General features: G+C 55.8%; 1 protein-coding gene across 3 annotated transcripts; it reads right to left on the reverse strand.

Moving 5' to 3' along the window:
- Nucleotides 1–3,214: 3,214 nt before the first annotated feature.
- Nucleotides 3,215–17,935, reverse strand: PDLIM4 (PDZ and LIM domain 4; the record flags this gene model as incomplete). 3 transcript variants are annotated; one of them, XM_079702966.1, is made up of 7 exons in its annotated part: nucleotides 3,215–3,533; nucleotides 3,665–3,782; nucleotides 4,107–4,270; nucleotides 4,487–4,668; nucleotides 9,372–9,453; nucleotides 13,204–13,355; nucleotides 17,843–17,935. In XM_079702966.1, the coding sequence occupies 7 exons, from the start codon at nucleotides 17,933–17,935 to the stop codon at nucleotides 3,329–3,331; spliced, it is 996 nt and encodes a 331-aa protein (XP_079559092.1). In that variant the 3' UTR covers nucleotides 3,215–3,328. The 3 variants fall into 3 exon arrangements, with proteins under 3 accessions (XP_079559092.1, XP_079559093.1, XP_079559094.1); XM_079702967.1 differs by having other exon boundaries at nucleotides 4,484–4,668; XM_079702968.1 differs by lacking the exon at nucleotides 3,665–3,782 and having other exon boundaries at nucleotides 3,333–3,533.
- Nucleotides 17,936–19,312: the final 1,377 nt, after the last annotated feature.

Consider the following 19,312-nt stretch of genomic DNA (forward strand, 5'->3'; position numbering starts at 1 on the left):
AAAATTTCTCCTGAAAATATCTAACTCTCTGAAGGCCTGTTCTACCACCTTACCCAGAACACAGAGTGCCTCATCCTGATATTTGCCTTGAATTCTTTTCAGGGTCTACTGTAGGTCAGTGACTGAAGTGGCTAATGACTTGATTCTTGTAGAACTGGATGGTGGGCAACATTCATTATTTTACAATCCCTTCTCTTTCAGTCTTAATTTCAACCAAGGTCTGGGGGCCATTTCATGACCAATTTGTCCCATGGCACTAGGAATGTTCATTCCCAGGTCAGTAGAGGATTTCATTGATAGGCGACTCAATGTGCTATTACTGGACTAGGCCCTGTTAACAGTAACCAAAGGCCTCTGGACTGCCTATCTCACTAGTCTGTTATGGTCCAGGAAATGGTTCCCTCTTGTTGCTTCTTCACATATCTAGAGTTACACTATCACACTCATTGATCTTATAGATCTATATATTTGGTCAGTCATTTCAAGTTGCCTCATCATTAATTTTATCTGAGGCTCAGTCACACATTTGGTAATGCAAGAAACAATAATCTGGCAAAATAGGCAGAATATAAGAAATATATCGAGTAACATTAATAAGGTCATAAGTAAGTATTTAAGCTAAGAACTTCCACTAGGTGTGGCCCAGTATTTACCCAGGTCGTCTGACTAGTCTATTCTTTACCAATTACTATCTTTAAGGGAAATTATACACTGGCATTGTACATAAAGTTCACCAAAGATGTAGGCACATACAAGGCAAGTGGTGGTGTGTCATCATGACCCCTTACAGGATTGAGAAAGGAATGTTACCTTCTAAGAGTTACATGGCTGGCACCAGGAGAAAAATTGATGTTTATGGTTGAGGAGGTATTTCTGCCATTGGGGAGGTCTAGTTAACGCACATGGCAGCTGCGCAGTGCACACTAGGGGGAGGGAGGAGGCTAAAGGGCAGAGAAAAGTTTTATGTTTAAATATTTTTTGGTCTTGCCTTAAAATCTGAATTTTTATTTCATTAACCTGAATAAATGCAGAATAAGCACAGATCACAGTATTCTCTGGGAGGAAAGGATTCTAGCCAGTTCTCCCCAAGTGAGTCTCTAGAATCAGGGCAACCCCAGTCACGGTTCAAAGGGGTTTGTTGTCTGTTTTTCCAGAGCCTGATACTGAGTCTAAATCTCTGGACAATTGGAAATGTATGAGAATAACCTTGGCAAGTTTGTAAACGAAGAACAAGGAGGAGAGATTAGCACGTTAAACTCTTTAAGAGGTAATAATTAAATCAATATGATAGTTTCAATAATAAGAAAATATTTCAGTGGAATAGGGTCCAGTAACAAAGATTCTTGCAAAACTATGAAAAGTTCCTATCTATCATTAAGAAGTTAATCCTCAGAAAAATGAGTGAAGGGTTTAGAGGAATTCTTGGAGGGAGAAGACCATTCTGTTCCATGTTCATTCAGCACCCACCAGCAAACACAACAAATGTTTGTTGAATGAATGCTCATCCCTGGTAATCAGATAAATGCAATTAAAGTGACTACATATCGCATTTTACTTATCAGATTGGCAAAAATGAAAAATAAAAACCTGGTAATACCCTGTGTTGCAAGAGCGTGAGGAAATGAGCACTGTCATGTGCTGATGGTGAGAGTGTGAATTGGTAATGTTGCCGAAATATCGGCTTCCCTGTGCACCAGTGCCGATCAGAAATAGAGAGACAGAGATTTTGGAGGAAGAGAGAGAGATGGCTTTATTTTTCTTCCATGCGCAAGGGAAGACAGAGCAGGCAGCGTCTCAAGAACTGTGCCCCTCTGTCCTGGGGAATTACAGGGGGTCTTATAGGTGGAACCCGCAGTCCAGGGTAAGTGAAAAGGATCAAAGTGGTGAATGTCTTGCATTCTTCTTCCTGCAACATTTTAAAAGTTACTGCTGGCGTCAGGCAGCCTGGTAATTGGGTCTGTTCATCTCTGGGTTATCGGCCTGCGACCTTCTTTCTGAAATGTAAACAGCTAAGAGGGGTGATTTGCTACAAGAGAATGCAGCAAGAGTAAGTGCCAGGTGCAGGGTACAATTCATATGGAATCAGAGAGTAATTGGTTTTGCTTAGCTTTGTGAAGGACAAGTGTTTGTTAGTAGTAACAGCTAAAGTATAACCAAGATTGCTTAATTCTTTCAGGCCTGTTTATGCTGTTTCCCCAGCCTGCTCATTGTTTCTTATTTTCCTTGTTTATCAGAAGAGTCTCATTTCTATTTTTGCTGCAACAGTAACAGTCTTTTGTGGTCTGTGATAGTACAAAACTGAATATAGCACAACCGTCCATTACTCGGGGCTCACTAAATAAATGAGGCTGCTTCCTCTTCCGAGCAACCTAAGGAGAGGGTAGATCCACGTGACCCGGAGTCCAGGATGCGTCATCGAGTGCGAACAGCCACAATTCACCAACTCTGCTATCACTTATATTTTTTAAAAGTGCGAGTCTCTACAGGAGTGTGCAACCGAGCTGTGAAAGGCCAGGCCTCGGAGAAGGAGTGGCGTGTACTCTGGAGGCGAGTGTTCTTTTCTTTCTACTAAAATCTTACACACACACACACACACACACACACACACACACACGCGCGCCCCTGGTGGGGAGAGTGGGAAAGGAGAAAGAAGGAAAGAATACAGTGGGGGGGGGGGGGGGGGCGGGGGGATCGGAGAGGACGGGAAGAAACCCGGAAGAGAGAAATGCTGAGATTGCCGGGAGGCAGATACCGCCCCCAACCAAACCGGTGATCTCCCTAGTCCTATCCCCCGCGGGGCAGTCCCTCTCGCAGCTGCTAGGGGCCGCCCGCGCTCGCGCTGGTGCCCATACGGGGCCTTTGCTGCCTGTGCTCGCCTTTGACATATCTTTGCACACAGTTCCTCACGCTGTAGAGCTCTTCCCTCCCTCATCCCTTAGTTCTCAGCTGACACTTTCCCTGACTCCATCCAGGTCAAACCCTTTGGCGTGACGTCCTCTTCTAGCACCTCAGACCTCGCTTCCCTATTAACAGGACTGCCCTTGTGATTCATGTCTGCCATCCACCCAGGCTGTGGCTTCCTTGAGGGCAGCACAGTACCTGTCTTGCTCCCCCTTGCACCCAGTGCCTAAGAAAATGCTTGGCACCTGAACAGGTGTAGCACTCGGGAGCCATGGCCTGTGCTGGAGGGAGGCAGGCCAGGGCACCGACACGGTTGAGGCCAAGCAGAGGGAATTTATTAGAGAGGCAGGGCGCAAACATATTTACACGGGTGCGCGGGGACATTAAAAAAAAAGCAGAGGCGGGGACGGGAGGCTCCGGGAGCTGCTCAGACGAGTTCCACCTTGGCATTGGGGTACACCGCCACCACGTCGTAGCCCTCAGGCGGCTTGACGCGCGCCTTGGCGTGGCTTTCGCAGTAGAGCCGGTCGTCCAGAAAGAAGTAACCGCGCTGCTTGAGGTTCAGGCCGCAGTCGCTGCACATGAAGCACTCGGGGTGGTAGAGCTTGTCCCGCGCCTTGACGATGGTACCCCTGACGGGTGATCGGAGAGGACAGCGTCAGGGGCTGACCGATCCGAGAGCACGCCCCCACTAAGGGCCTCGGGCGGGGTCAGGGGACCACGGGGGTGGGGGGCGGGTGGGGAAGACAGGGGAGGTACTCACACGATGCCGTGGCCGCAGCGCGTGCACTCCGGCAGCCCCTGCAGGCCGCTCAGCGGAGCGCCTAGCTTGCCCGCCGTGGGCTTGAGGTTCCGGGGGCCGCCAGGCCCGGGCCGTTCCCCTGAAAGCCAGAGCACGATTGGCAAGAGCCCGGTGCGGAGGTCAGAAAAGGGAAAAACTTCATTTCTGCGGAGTATGGGCCTGGGCCCGGCTTCCGTAGCCACCGGCAAAGAGACTGGGATGGGGGTTCGAACGGCGACAGGGGTTGGGTGGGAACGAGAAAGCCCGGGCGCAGCGAGGTGTGTGGGAGCGCGCTGAGGACACGGGGGGAGGGGCTAATGGCCGGGAGGCCGGACGTGGGGTCGCAAAGGCGTGGCTTGGGCTGGTTGGGGGCGCGGAGTTCGGTACCTCAGGGAGTGGGAAGGCGGGTGAGGTAAAATCTTACCGCCCTCGCCGGCCTCTAGCATGCCCTGCAAGTAGCGGAAGGAGCCTGACTGCTTGGGCTCCGCAGCCGTCGGCTCGGCCGACTCCCGAAGCATCCTGTACACCTCTGAGCCCAGGTCTACTCCGCAGTCGCGGCTCCGCGAAAGGCCTCTGGCCAGGTCAGTGCTGGGCGAAAGAAGATGCACTAAGGGACAGGGTTGCAGTACCAGCCTTCACTCTGCCAGCTCAAGGGTCTGGTGAGGTTTCATGAGTCAGAAGGCAATCAGCTGAGACCCAAGGATCAAGTGTTAAGGGTCAGGATGGGACCTGGTGTGAGATTTAAGGGCTCGGGGATTAGGATGGGATCTGGGTATGGCATCAAAGATTATGCCTCTGTACTACCTGTGGGGTGGAGACACGTGCAGGGTGCCCAACTGGGCCAGTAAAGTAGCCTCACTGCTGCTGCCATTGTGAGGGACTGGGAGGCGAGGTGACTGCCCGTAAGGAGATCCCAGGCCAGGCCTGCCATCTTCTGGCCCAAGCCCCGTGGCTGAGGGCCACCTGCTTGTCGCTGGACTGCCATCCTAGGAGAGAGAGGACCCTGAGGCACTGGGAGACCCTCTGGGGTAGGACCTCTGGCCATTCCTTGTACACCCACCCCTGCCCTGCTATGCCAAGCCTTCTTGGGTGTTGGCTGGCTACTCTTGCTCGGGCATCTCTTGGCTGTGGTTCCCGGTCAGGGAGGGGGTTTGTGGGGAAAGACTGAGCCTTGGGCCTGGTTCAATCCCTGCAGAAATGAGAAATGCTCATGGAAAGTCAGACACAAAAACCTGAGTCCCTGAGACTCAACGTTGGCTCATGAGACCTGTGGTGGTTCTGACTACCAGTGCCCATGGGGGACAGTGTTGGGGCAGGACCATCCCAAGAAGCTTATTAAGCCCAGCATGTCTGGTTCTGAGTGTGTGGCTCCCTTGCAGAGGTGGTCCTGATACCAAGTCTTCTTCTCTGTCACAACTGTGCTGGGTACTGGATGGGCCCATGGCTGGGAATGCAAAAAAGGAATTCCTGTTCTGCAGCCAGGAAGGGTCATCAATCATTGTGTCCCAAGACCCTTTAGTGGGAGCAGGCTGAGGTTTAAAGGTACCATTGTGAGGTCAGCCCCCTCCAGGCCTGTATTTTTTTCCCCCATTTCCTGCTTCCCAGGCCAAAATAGGTGGCCTTCTATAGACACAGCAGATAGGGGCAAAGGCTTGGCCAGGGCTCAAAGCTCCCCACACCACCACCCCACAGCCAGCCTGATGCCCATGGCTGAAACATTTGAGGAGGAATGCCCTGAAAATGCCTCCTCAGTCCATGAGAAGAGATCAGTATCTCTGCAGGCATGGTTTCTGAATGGGGACTTCAGATCTTTGTCCCTGCAGGGCCATGTTGCCCCTCGCTTGCAGGCACGCAAGCCTGCCCTCAGCAGTGTGCTAACAGGCATGCACACTTTCACAAGTACATTTACAGACATACCCATGCATGAAGGCAACACATAGGCACCAGCCAGTCCTCCACCTACAGACACCTAATCACACAGACACAGTTACATATACTTGGAGTCAGTGCTGGTCATGCTGGGGATGACCATGGTGACCTCCATGACACAGTTGGTGGCCAGAGCAGCCTGACTTTGGGGTGGGGCCCAAGAGCCCAGGCCATGAAGGTGTTCTCAGCCTCAGTCTGGGAGGTGACATGTAAATTTTTCCTCCCTTCTACAGTGTGAACAGGGATGCTAGGTGGGGAGGAAAGGACGCCTACCCTAGAGGGAAAGAGCAAGCCTTGGACTCGGTCAGCCTCCAGCTGGGGCACAGTTGAGCCTGCAGGACTTTGCCCAAGCTGCTGCTTTCTACAGGCTCTGAGCTGGACAGGGGCGTGAGGAATGGGCAGACTAGCAGCTGAGTGACTGAATGGGGGTGGTGTCCCAACTTCTCCCACCCCAACAGACAAAGGAGAGGGGGTCTCTCACTGCCCAGATGGGCCCCCATCAACGAGGCAACAGCAGCAGAAAAACCTTTAGCCTTAGCCTCTGAGAAACCTGAGCACTCTCACACATGTGTCTTCAGGGCAGGTAGGCCCGGGCTGGCCTGGCCTCTAATGGGGACCAGATGGGCCATGGGCCGTGGGGGCAGGGCTGGGCCCCGTACAGAACAGGCTTCAACAGGAAGGGGGAGCTGGAGGGACCTGGAGGGAGGAAGCCCTCACTGACCCCCACCCAGCAGGGTGTGGGAGTTTATTGCAGGGTCATCAGAGCCACTGCCCCTCCCATGGCCACCCATGCAGCAGCCTCTCTAGGTCTGAACTCAGTGGTTAGGACACACGTGGTGACCTCAGTGTTGGTTTGAGTCTCAGCTCTATCACTTGCTCACTGAGCAAGTTTCATCACCTCTCTGAACCTCAGTTTCTTTATCTGTGAAATGGGGATGATGGTTTCTATATCATAAGTTCCTCGTGGAGATAAAATGAGACAGTTGCATACAAAGCACTTAGCATAGTGCCTGGCACACATCCATTTTTGGATGAATGGCTGTCATGGGCATCCCTGAGCCCCCATTCCTGGATTTCCCTTCTCCATGGTGTGCCTGGTACCATGTGTTCCCCGTGTCTGAGTACCCGCCAGCTGCCGATTTGGTTGTTGAAGTCTCAGTGGGCTAGTCAGCAGCATGGGGGTAACTTCTAGTTTGCTCATCAGCTCCAGCATGACTGTGGTCAGAATCTAGGACACTCAGACAGAGGTGGGCACTAAATCCAGGTGAGCAGGTGGCACCTCCCAGAGGCCAAGCTCCAGCTCCCTGCTGGTCTGGAGAGGATAGGCTGAGTTCTGCGCTGCCTGCTGCACCTGGCTTGCCTTAACCCATCACCTGGTTCTCAGTTCAAATGCCACCCTCTCCAGGAAACCTTTCCTGATCACCGTCCTTCCTCCACTCTGGGCTGTGTTCCCACGTGAGGGCTGAGAGAAGGAGTCTCCAATGACCCTATATGGAAGGTGGGCCTGAAGCCCCAGTTGGTGAGTGCCAGGGTACCTTGTGCTGGTCTTAGGGCCAGCTGTGGTCTTCCCCTCCTGTGATGGCTCCAGCTGGGCCCACCGCCCTCCCCCCTGCAGGGAGAGGGTGGGAGCAGTATGGAGACAATGGGCCCTGTATCTGTGTTCCTGAGGACATGGCCCTACAGGGGCTGGGTGGGGGTGTTTCTGTCCCCACCCCCCATGGAGCTCTTGACCTTTTAAGTACAAAAGGGGGGCAGCAGCTAAGGGGCTGCCCTGTTGCTTGTGGAAAATCCCCCTGCTTCCAGCCTGAGCCCCGCAGCCTGGCCCTTGAGGAGTTCAGTGAGGGAAAGTGTGGGACAGAGGGAGCTGTTCTCCAGCCCCAAGCCCCACTGGCCCAGAGCCTCTCCTGGAGGACTCAACAGACCTGAGCTTCATATTCCAAAGCTCAGGTCCCCTTGTCCTATCCATCTTGGTGCTTACACACGAGAGCTGGGCTCACACATGAGCTGGGGGCCTGTACTACGCTATTCCCGTTTTGCCCATGTCAAGTCTGGGTGATTTGTCTATGCCCCCCAGCCCCTGTCCCCATGGGTCCATGGAACTACCAGAGCAAGCTTCTGAGACCCAGGTGTGGCCACAAATCTCTTCAAGAACAGCTGAGGTCCTGGGTAGAGGAAACCGAGAGCCTCTCTGTGCCCTCAGCCCTCACCTCTGTCCCCTGCCACCCCTGGGACTTTTTTCTCTGAACCTACGGTGCACAGTCTCACCTCTGGGCCTTTGTATGTGCTTCACTTTGTATGTGGCACACTTCTCTCCATGCCCCTTTGCCTCCCTTATTCTTCCAGACCTTCAGGTCTTGGCTTGGATACCCCTCTTCCAGGGAGCCCTCTCTGACCCCTTGAGTCATATACCTACTCTGGACTCCTTTGACCCCTGGCTTCTTCCATCCCAAAACTGCTAGGTGCCTCTCCCCTTCCAGAATGGGCACTCCCTGCGTATGGTAAGCACCTGGCCTCAGGGATGCCAGCAAAAGCAAGGTAGGGAACAAATGTCAGAGAAAGATGGGGACTGGGATAGGGGGTGAGGGAGAGGCCATGGCAAATCATTCCCTCTGGTACAGCAAAGCCTCCGTGGAGAGACAGTGGATATGAGCAGGCCCAGGGGGCCATGGTCCCACATGCTGGGTCCCAAGTTCTGGCTCCATCTTAGATCAGTCGAGTCTCCACCTTGCCCAAACTCAGTGGTCCAGAAATAACGAGTTCACTCTGGATGCCTCAGCTTTGCCCACTTGGCCACCCCTCAAGCCCATGGCAAAATGAGGCCCTAAAGCAGCCTGGCTCCACCTCACGCTCCTTGAGGACAGCACTATAGCTGTGACTCTTGTCATACACAGAAAGGTGACTGAGCAGACAGGCCTGCAGCCTGAGGTCTGCTAGCTGCAATCACAGAATGGCCAGGAGAAAACTTCAGTCTTGGATAGGGCAAGGCAGTGCCTTATATTCTAAGGTTGGCTCTGGCCAGGTAGGTGCCCAAGGCTAGGATGAGACAGAAGAGTGCCCCATAGCCTGAGGTCACTTCACAGCCTACGCCTGTCCCCACCCCTCCCCCAAGCCTGGTGACTTCCTCCTGATCTGGCAACACTGGGCGACAGAGTGAAACCCAGCTGGGTAGGAGGTAGCCCTGAGCCAAGGCCTGGCCCAGTCCCTGCCCACCACAGGCACTATTGTCCCAGAATCCAGGACTGCTTAGAGTACTGACAGAGCCCACAGCAGGTATCCGTCACCTTGGGAGCCCCTGATGGGGCATGGACAGAGCCCAGAGAAGCCTTCTGCTTCAGTCTTTGACCTGGGCATCTGTGAACCACAGTGAGGACATCCAATGCAGTTAAACCCGCGGACAAGGCCCGGCCTCTCTGCCCTGGGCATCTGAGAACCACAGTGAGGACATCCAATGCAGTTAAACCCGCGGACAAGGCCCGGCCTCTCTGCCCTGGGCATCTGAGAACCACAGTGAGGACATCCAATGCAGTTAAACCCGCGGACAAGGCCCGGCCTCTCTGCCCTGGGCATCTGAGAACCACAGTGAGGACATCCAATGCAGTTAAACCCGCGGACAAGGCCCGGCCTCTCTGCCCTGGGCGTCTGAGAACCACAGTGAGGATATCCAATGCAGTTAAACCCGTGGACAAGGCCCGGCCTCTCTGCCCTGGGCTTGCTCTGAGCTAGGCCAGGCCAGGCCAGGCCAGGTGGTATATGTACATACCTGGGCCTCGGGATCGATGTGGATCCTGTGTGCCTGAGCCTTGCTGTCCTCTGGGGTATTGGGCCAGCTCCTGCCTTCAGGCCTGTGGCAGGAATTAGGATGGTCAGAAATCTCTGCTTACTAGCCCACCATGCCTGGGAACTAGGACCAAGAAGCGCTGGGGTCTGGGCCCAGGGCCACCCAGGACCAGGCTAGGTACCCTGCATGGATAAGGATACTACCCCAACTCTTTCCCCTGCGCTAGAATGCTGGCCTTCGTGGCAAGGAGACACAACTCTAGATCTGCCACTCACCTGGGGTAGGCTGTGTGCCCCTTCTCCACCAGCTGCTCCTTCCCCCTCTGGTCTGGTTCCTAGAAAGGAAGCCCTGAAGCTTCCCCCCCTTTTCACCCTTAATGTGGCCTATGGAAGCTCAGCATAAAGAGGGCCAAGCTCATGGCGGAGCAAGCCAGGCCTTACACGTTGATCAGCTAGGAGCCCATCCACTCATCCCGCTTCCATTCACAGCCTCTGACGGGGCCTGGGAGTCAGGCATCCGTGGGCCTAGGAAAAGTGGAATGGAGGCTCTGAGGGGTGTACCTCCCTTACTGCTGCCGCTGGCAGAGTCATCATCAATGTCTGCCCAGCCCAGATGGGAAACAGGCCATTAGGAAATTCCTGCTTCGCCATAGAAACCAAAAGCCAAACACCACTCAGGAGGGAGAAAAACATCATAAACCTGCCATAAGTGGGGGCAGGGGGGGCCGAGAGGCTACAGGCCTGGGGCCCAGTCCTGCCACTGAGTGAGAAGGCAGGCCAGGAGGGTGTGTGGACCCCGGACTGGCAGGTGGGTGTGAGTGAGGCTGGTTACACCGAAGGGGAATAATGTCCCCACTCTGCCCCACAGGGCCTCCTGGGTCTTCTCAGGGGTCTTACCACTGGGCTAGCAGCTCAACCCTGCCCCCGTCCCCCAACTCAGCAGAGGATTTTAACAATCTGATTACCCGTGTAGTCCACACTCACTCTGCTCTTCCTCACCATTGCCCATTCCTTGGTCCCCTGCAGGCTACCTCTCTTCTCCACAGCCTTTCAGAGGCCTGTGGCACCAAGGCTCTGCTGTTCCACCCCCACTGGCATCTGGCTCCAGCCCCCTCAGCCAGGCTCCCAACTGACTGCCCTAACTCACAGCTCTAACTATGGTCTCTATGCACTCAGAACTCTGCTGGAATAAACCTAGGACATCTTGTGTGGCTATTTGGCCTTATACTTCCTTGAAGTCCTGCCCAGAAGAGAAGTACAAGCCTGAGGTCTGAAGATCAGAGGGTACAAAGTACCCAGAGCCATCAGAGTGGCCCAAAGGCATAAGATTGGAATGAAAGGCTTATTCATGTGTCAACCTCCACCCCCAGGTCTCCACACTTTAGGCTGAGCAGGTAGCTCCATCTGCCATCTTTAAGCCCACCAAATGGTGGGCTGTACAAATCCATCTTATATCCCATGTAATAGGTGACAGGGACCTCACCAGAGGCCCCAGGGTTGCAGCTGATGCCAGGAAGGTCCTGGACCTACAGAACATGCCCAGAAATTGTGGGTTAGCTTGGATTGCTGGATACCTGGCTCTGAGTTCCAGTCAAAGTAAGCATAGCAGGGAAGCTGGGCCTTTACTTCACTTTTCATCCTGTGGAGAAGTCTGTGGAGGATTACAGCCCTCTGCATGCAAGAGGGCAGGTAGGGAAACTGGCCTAGGTAGAGCTCTGGGAGTGCTGGCACAGAGTAGCTCCCTCCAAGCAGCTCACCAGGCCAATCTTCCACAGACCCCATTTTGGGGGTTGTCTTTGGGGGCTCAGGCATAAGTCCTGGCATGACAGGCAGGATAGAGAGCAGGGTCAGAGGCCTTGCAAGTGAGAAGGCACCCAGGAGAAGAGATGCTGGCCCAGATGATCAAGGTGGCCCCTGTGTCTTGATCCCCCAGAATCTGCATGTGTGAGAATTAGGGATGGGGGCTGGGGGACAGGACATCAGGTTTTCACCCTGACTGAGAAGACCCTGTATGTCATCCTCACTCAATCCCAGATCCCCCATTTTGAAGTTGAGGAAGCTAAGGGCTCTGATATTAAATCACTAGGACAACACAGTTCTCAAGTGCAGAGCTGGGACTGGAACCCAGATCTGTGATAGGAGAGAGTGTGCTCTCACCTGCTCCATGGCCAGGCAGCATCTGGGGGCTAAAATACCCAGTGTGGAACAGGTCAGTGGACCCCTGGCTCCATCCATGCCTGGCTTGGAACAAATGGCCAGGGAAGGAAGGAAGGAAGGAAGGAAGGAGGACCTCCACCCTGCCCCCACCCTGCTACCCTCCCCTGACATCATTCCCTCTGTGGACCTCCTGAATCAGGCCCCTGTGAGCCTCCCCTGCCCCTTGTCCCACTACTACCAGGGCTTCCCTTATTCAGCCATGCAGAGTCAAGGCCAGAGGTGAATCAGGGCCCAGGAACCCAGCCAAGTTGGGTGGCCTCAGGGGCCCCTCGTGGGCAGAGCAGTGCTGATGCTTACCCCAGCCAGCCTGTACCTCGGTCTCAGAGAGGGTGATGAATGTGACCCTGCTTTATGGAGAAGGAAACCCAGGCTCACAAAGGTCATCTGGTGAGCCTAAGAGCCCAGAAAGTCTGGACGAGGGCCAGCTCTGCTGAACTCCCAGGACAGAGCCTCCTCACTGCGGGCCAGGTGGAGTGTACAAGGCCCTGGACCTGCAGCTGGGCCCACTCAGTGCCGAGTCCTGACTTCAACACGGACCCGGGCCAGACATAACTGGGGCTACTTCAGAAGGCTTCCCACCATGTTTAGCGGCTCTGAGCCCATGGATTATCCCCTGCCCTGCTGGCTCTAAGGCCTGGTTAGCCGAGTTGTGGTTTGGGGAGGATTCACCTACACACATCCACATGGGGTCGTGGAAAGTCCCTGTTAACAGTGAACGTGGCAGAGCTGAGCAGTTATGTCTGACTTCCCTGGATCTAGGCAAGACAGGGGGAGGGAGATCCCGCCCAGCCCAGACCCAGCCGACTGCCATCAGCCTGAGCAAGGCTGGAGATGCCCCAGGTAGACCTTCCATCCTGGAGCATGTCCAGGGCACAGATGGGGCTTGGTGACCCCCCAATCCTCCCCTTCCTGATGGGCAGTATAGCACTACACAGTCCACGGCATCCAGATTTAAGCAGGGCAGAGGTTTGGGCCATAGTGGGGACAGCTGAGGCAGGGCAGCTGTGGGGCCGGTAGAAGTGGTCAGCAGTCAAGCAGAAGGAATGGAGTCCTTGGGAGTGAGAGAGACCTGAGGTCAAATCTTGCTTCCCCATTGCTCTGCTGTGTGACTTGAAGCACCCTCCAAACTTTCTGAGTCTCAGTTGTCTCGTGTAAAGTGGAGACTATATTAGCTTTTACCTTATTGAGTTGGTTTGACAGTTAAACAAGGTGTTGAACGATAAAATTCTTTGAACTGGTCATCAAGCTCGTCACTCATGGGTGGGAAAAGGACTGAAATCACACATACCTCACCCCCGGTTTGAGGCTACCCAAGGTCTTAGTTCAGCCCTGATTTTGGGCTGCCTACCCCCTGCCATAAGTCCCCCAGCATAGTTCCAGCCATAGGCTAAATGGGGGCTTCTTCCTCTCTTAAGCCACCTGCATCTCCAAACAGTGCCTGTCAAACCCCTGTGAAAGTGCTGCTCCATAGGAGTGGGGTGCCAGGGAGCTGAAGCAGAGAGGCTGTGTGAGGCCCAGCTCACCCAGGATGCTGGCCACCCAGAACTGAGCCTCCCGATTCACCCGCATCATCCTGGCCCAGCCTGCCCTGTGCATACCTGCTCACGGAGAGTGTGAGGTGGTCATGGCAGCCCTTGATGCGGTTCTGTGCCTCCAGGTGTGTCATGAGCTCTGTGCTCTCACCATTGATGGCCTGGATCAGGTCTCCAGGGCACAGTGCAGCCAGGGCAGCCTTGCTGCCAGCATGGACCTGTGGATGGACAAGCCAGATGGCTGGACATTGGTCATTATGTGGCCTTGCTGCAGGCTCTGTTCTAGACCCCTTCCAACCTCAGAACCGGGCCAGTGTAGCCCTGCTGCCAATGTGACCTGTGGGTGGGCAAGTTGAGTTCCCACATGGCTTTGCTGGAGCCTCTGCTCTAAATAAGCCCAACTCCAGCACCTGGAGGTCTGGTGAGGTATGAGGGCATATGAGAGGGGCTTCCTCTGGGCTGGGACAAATGGGATGTCACTCTTGCAGCCTGCATACATGCAAGGGACACAGAAGGATATGTGTTCTCCAGCAGATACAAAGCATGCACATGTCACATGTACCCTGTATTGCCCCACCCAGACAGACCACATAGTAGCCCCTTGACCTGACGTTCAAACCCTTAGTGACCTTTTTTCCTCTCATCCCCACCCCTCCACATTGACCTCCACACACCCACACTCTATCCAGACCATCTGAACGTCAAGGGGGTACTCACGGGTACCAGATCGCTCTCACCTTCACACTTCTACAGATGCTGTTCCCTCTACCTGGAACACACTTTCCTTTGACCCCAAACCCTAATTACCAGCTTACGCCTCCTCATCCTTCAGGTCTCAGGCTCTCAGCAGAGGCCATTTCTCCTGGAAGCCTCTCCTCTGGGGTCCCACAGTACCCTGTGCACCCCCTTTACCACTCTGCTCCCCTAACATTGTTAGTGCCTCATTCTGTGCTGTCACCTCCCCAAGCAAGTCGAGGGCCATCTACTTTTAGCTGCCAGCCTGCACTCCCGGGTCACAATTTCACCTCCCCTTCCTCTGGAGGACAGGCACTCAGGCTACCCCAGTGCCACTGTTGATCCCAGAGGGTCACGCAGTGTCCACATCTGGAGCCTCCTACAATGCTGGTCCCTTGACATGTGCCACATGAGGTTGGGAATAAGCTCACAGGAGGCCTAGGTAAGCAGCCTCGGGAAGGAATTCAGGCAACAGGACATCCTTTACTCTGTCCCTGGTCCCAGCACAGCCTTTGGAAAGAGACTTTAGGGACCCTCATTCCTCCCAGCCTCTCAAGCTGTGGCTCAAGAGCTGTCAGTGGCACTGTCCCTGTTGGGGTGGGAGCTCCTGGAGGCCTGGCCAGGCTCAGCTTAGCCAGTTCTCTGTAGTGAGTGGACAAAGCTGAGGTGCTGGCAGCTCCTTGGCTGGAGTCCTGGTGTGGGTACTGCCAAGCAACCTGCCCTGAAATAGGCTGCCCCAAGGAATGTTCTTCTGGAGCATGCTACCCTCAGCCAACCAGCCCACCATTAATGTTCCCTTGTAGGGCATGGGCACCTACACAGGCCTGTCTTCCTAGGGAAGGCACCCACTTGGCACCATCCCACCCTCCCCCCAAGGCCCTGCTCTAGGCCCCCTCTTCTACACGGATACCTGCTCTGTGACATGGCCTGGGCTCAGTGTTTTAGCCATAACTAGCTCATGGCAACCTCTCAACCACCTGATGAGACAGAGGCTGTTCTCATCCCTATTTTCAGATGAAGAAAGAGAGGCTTTGGGGATGGGGCGCTTTGCCTCAGTCCCCATGCTGGAGAGGAGTCTTCTTCCTCAGGGGGGTGGCTAGCTGAAGGATGACTCAGCCAGCACAAGGGGTGCATTCAGGACCCTGTGGGTGGAGGAAGTTCTCGAAAGCAGGGGTGGCTGGGACTCTGCCAGTTCCACTAGCTTGGGAGTTCTGGTCAGAGAGGGCATGAGGCCAGGAAACCGTGACTCTTCCAACTGCCTTTACATGCATTGTTTCATTAGTCCTCAAGGCAAGCCTATTTCCTAGATGAGGAAACCAAGGTCCAGAGAAGTACAGGACACTCAACTGATAAACGGCAGAGTTAGGATTTCAGTCCAGACCAACCGATTCCAAATCCTATGCTCTTAACCAGTGTGCTTTTCTGCAAAAGGGAGTGAGGGGAGAGAGAGTGTCCCAAGTAAAAGGATCAGCATGTGTAATGGCTCATCTGGGAGTGAAAGCAAAAGCAGGCTCCTGTGGCAAAAATATCACCAAAATATCGGTGAGGAGAGAGTGGAAGACATGAAATCAGAGGAAAAAGGAGGGACCAGACCCACAGGCCTTGTAGGCCCAGGCGAGATGATTCTAAACAGGGAAATCGCAGGACAGAGTTGAATTCAGTCTGATCCCTCTGGCTGCTGAGTGCGGGATAAACAGACAGAAGGAAGAGAGAGGGGAGTGGTGAAGTCAGCTGGGAGGCTGGGGCGTGAACCAGCCCCTTCACCTATAGCAGCTACATTTAAAACCCCTGTGTCACTCCACCTGGCCTAGATGCAAAAAGCCCCTACAGGGAGCTGGGCATACAGTTGGTGGTGTTCATTCCAGGCACTAGTTTCTAGGGACCTGGTAGCAACAACCCATTAGGATTCCAAGGCCAGTAGTCATTATAGTTTGTGAGGAAGGAGCCCTGGGCAATGTTTGGGGGGGCTCCCAGAGGCTTTGTGGGCTGAGGTTGCATAGTCCCAGCTCTGCCAGGCAGCCAGACTCCTCTCTGTCTGAGTGTGGCTGTCTCCGTTGGGGTGGGGGAAGTCCCGTAAGCATGGGAGGGGTCGGGTCTTGAACCCCCTCGGTGAGGACACTCCCACATATCATCAGTGTCTGTAGACCTGCCCTTGAGGTACCTGCTGGGCAAGCTGTGGCCTGTGTCTCCTCAGCCCCGTAAATCTCCCCAGATCCCACCCAAACCCAGGCTCAGCCATCCTGGCTCCTCAGGACTTAGCTGCTGCTCTGTGACTTTGGGGGGACAAGGCGGGGGTGTTCTTCCTGGTAAACCCTTTCCAGCCTATCTGCCTGCCAGCGGCCTGCATCCCGATTAGCTCCAAACAAGGCCGCTGCTGTTGCTGCCGCTGTGACGTGTGGAGGCCTTTCCTCGGTGGGCAGGCAGCCGCGTGGGCAACAGATGTCTCTGCTCCCTGCTGCCTGCGGCCGTCAGCCGCTGCCACTTAGCCTGTCAGCGGCCTCACGCCCAGGGTGCCTGGCCCGCCGGCTGGCCTAGCACCCCCAACAGCCTGCCTCGGTGGACACACAGCATGACACTCACTGGCAGACACAGATGTGCATGCGCTCGCTCTCTCTCTCTCTCTCTCACACACACACACACACACACACAGGCCCCCAGCAGGGCTCTCTCAGGGAAGTGGGAGATGAAAGGCTCCCGGATGTGTTGAAGGCCCACCTCACTCAGCCCCAGGAACCTGGTGGCCATGGGGTGAGGGCAGATGTGGGAATCCTCCCAGGACAGCTGGGCCTGCCTGTCACCCTGGCCCCCAGAAATGGGATTCCATGATTCCATGCTCCACCAGGTGCCCACCCCTTCCCCTAAACTGGAAAGAAGACTCTGAAAGCCCAGCCAGCTTGGTCCAGCCCCCATGGCGAGAGGTGGCGGAAGGGTGGGGGGAAGGTGCTCTCAGTTCCCCCGATACAGGGCCCCGAAGACCAGAGCAGCCTGTATGGGGTCAAGGGATGGCTCCAGGTCCCCTTCTCTCTTCCCTTCAGACTGGGAGCCCCCAAGGGCAGGGCCTGGGTTCTCTCCTCTTCTGTCCCCTAGGCTGGCACCCCCAGGGGCAGCATCTGAGTCCCCTCTTCTGGCCCTTCAAATATGGGACCCCAAGGCTGGGCCAGGATCCTGTCTTTCCCAGTTCGGGCACCCCCTCTGACAGGGCCCGAGGCATGTCCTCTGTTCCTCTGTCCTCCTCAGATTAGCCACCGCCCGGGGTGGTGCCCCCTCCTCCTCCTCCTCTGCCTAAACCTGGGGCAGTGCATGGCCACAGAAACTTGAGGAACTGGGCGGAGGTTATCCTGGCCCCTGGCCTTGTGTGTCTTGTGGCGAGGGGGTCTCACAACTGCACAGTCAAGTCTCCCTTTCCCCTGGAAGCCAAAAATTCCTCCTGGTCACTTCCCCTTAGGACAAGTGAGGTCATGGATGAGAGACTGACCAAAACCAGAGTGGGGAACTGGATGGATCTTTCTTTCTTCAGGTTCAGAGAGGACCCCAGACCTCCTTGGGATCACTCAGCTCTACTGGCAGGGACCCTTGATAAGTGAAGGAGTCTCTCAAGTCATTTCGCTCGAAATTTTCAGGCTGGGTTCAGTCGAAGCAGTGTCTCTGGGCCTCTGGAGATCAGTCCAGATCTCTGGCCCATGACTTTGGCCTGCAGTGAGTCCCCCAGAATGAGGCCATCAGGGAGGCTGGTTTGTGAACTCCTGGGGGGAATCCTTCAAGGGATAAGGGCAGGTAGGCCCAGCGGGAGGGGGAGGGGGCTGTGGCGACGCTGCCCAGCCTGGAAGCCTCCTCTACAGCCTGTGGGTCACCAAGGCCAACCCTTGGCCTTCGAGCCTCCAGGACGTCGGGGATCCGGGTCCCGGGTGGACTGTAAGGACTGGGTCTCAGATTCAGGACCTCCCCGCCGCCCTGTGGCCGCTGGACTCACCCGCGAGATGGTGAGGGGTACGCTGAAGTCCCGGCCGCCCACCAGGCGGAAGCCCCAGGGCGAAGGGCCGCGCAGGGTCACGGAGTGGGGCATCGCGAGCCGGAGCTGCGGCCGGAGCTGCGGCCGGAGCTGCGGCCGGAGCTTGAGCCGGACACTGAGGAGCCGCCGCCGTCGCCGCCGCCGCCGCCGCCTGGACGCCGCGCCCCGCCCCAGGCCCGCCCGCCCCCGTACCCCCCTTCGCCCGGCCCCCGCCCCTGCTCCCCGCGCGCCGGGATTGGCCCCGCGGCCGACCCGACCCTCCCACTTCGGGGGGCTCAGAGGACCCGCCCCTCAGCCCCGGCCTCCTGCAGCCCGGCACCCCCGCCAGGTTCTCAGAGAGCCGGGACTGGAACGGCCCCGACGTCCGAGATCCTGCCCCGGCCTCCGCTCTGCGGGCCACGAACCGGAGCCCGGCTGTGGAAGCTCAAGCCTGGCCCTTTGAAGTCGGTTCTGCGGGGCGGCGCCCCAGCCCGGGGAAGGATGGGGGACAGGGGCAGCCCAGATGGGGGATGGGGCCGTGCCTTGCTCCGAAACCTCCTCAAGGTCCTGGCAGGCAAACCTGCGACCCCACCCCTCAGTGCGAGGAGTCCTCTGAACAGCGAGCAAGCACTGGTGGGGAGCCCTGGGCCTGAGCAGGCCTGGGCCAGTGTCACAGACCCAGGATGACAGCGGGCAGTGCCAAGTATGGGAGCAGGAACAAAAAAGTACCCAACCTCATTTGGAGAGGTCAGGAAGGCTCTCTGAAAGAGGTGACCGCTGACTTGAGTTTAGAAGCAAGGTGCCCTGTCTTGTCCTTCCAGGTGTCATTGCTTCCCCAGGACACTCAGGCCTTCTCCAGCTGTGCTGTCCTTCCAGGCCTTATCCCTGTGAGTATGACCCCCTTCCCTCCTCCCTTGCAAGGAGCTTTGTTTCCCCAGGCCACCTAGAAAAGGAGCAGCTAGGGTAGCTGGGGTCTTGGCTGTGCCACGTTGGAGGTGTGTGAAGTACTGAGGGGAGTGGAATTTGGGGCAGCCCTTCTCTTGGGACCCTCCCGAGTCTTCTCTCCACTCTCAACCATTGTCCTCCAGGGACAGCCTTTGCAGGTGCCATGGCCTAGCCGGGGCCCCACTTACCACTCTCAGACCCTCCTGGACCCTTTGGTCTGGCGACATCAGGGCGGCACTATCTGTCATTCCAGACCCTGAGGGGCCCCTAATTTAGCCATTCTTGATAACCCTATGTGCCCTCTTGTCCAAGTTCTGTTATGGATGCTGCCCTTGGGATGCTAACGGGTTATGGGGTAAGATGTGTCTATGGGATCTGTAACACCTCAAGAAGGAGGACGCTTGAGAGGCACAAACTTAGGTTAGTCCAAGGAAGTGCGGGTGCCCTTCAGGGTGGAATATGGATGCCTCTCTGGGAGACGGGGTGCTGCTGTCTGTTCAGCTGGCA

This window comes from Hyperoodon ampullatus (assembly GCF_949752795.1).
Source record: "Hyperoodon ampullatus genome assembly, chromosome: 4".
NCBI classification, from domain to species: Eukaryota; Metazoa; Chordata; class Mammalia; order Artiodactyla; family Ziphiidae; genus Hyperoodon; species Hyperoodon ampullatus.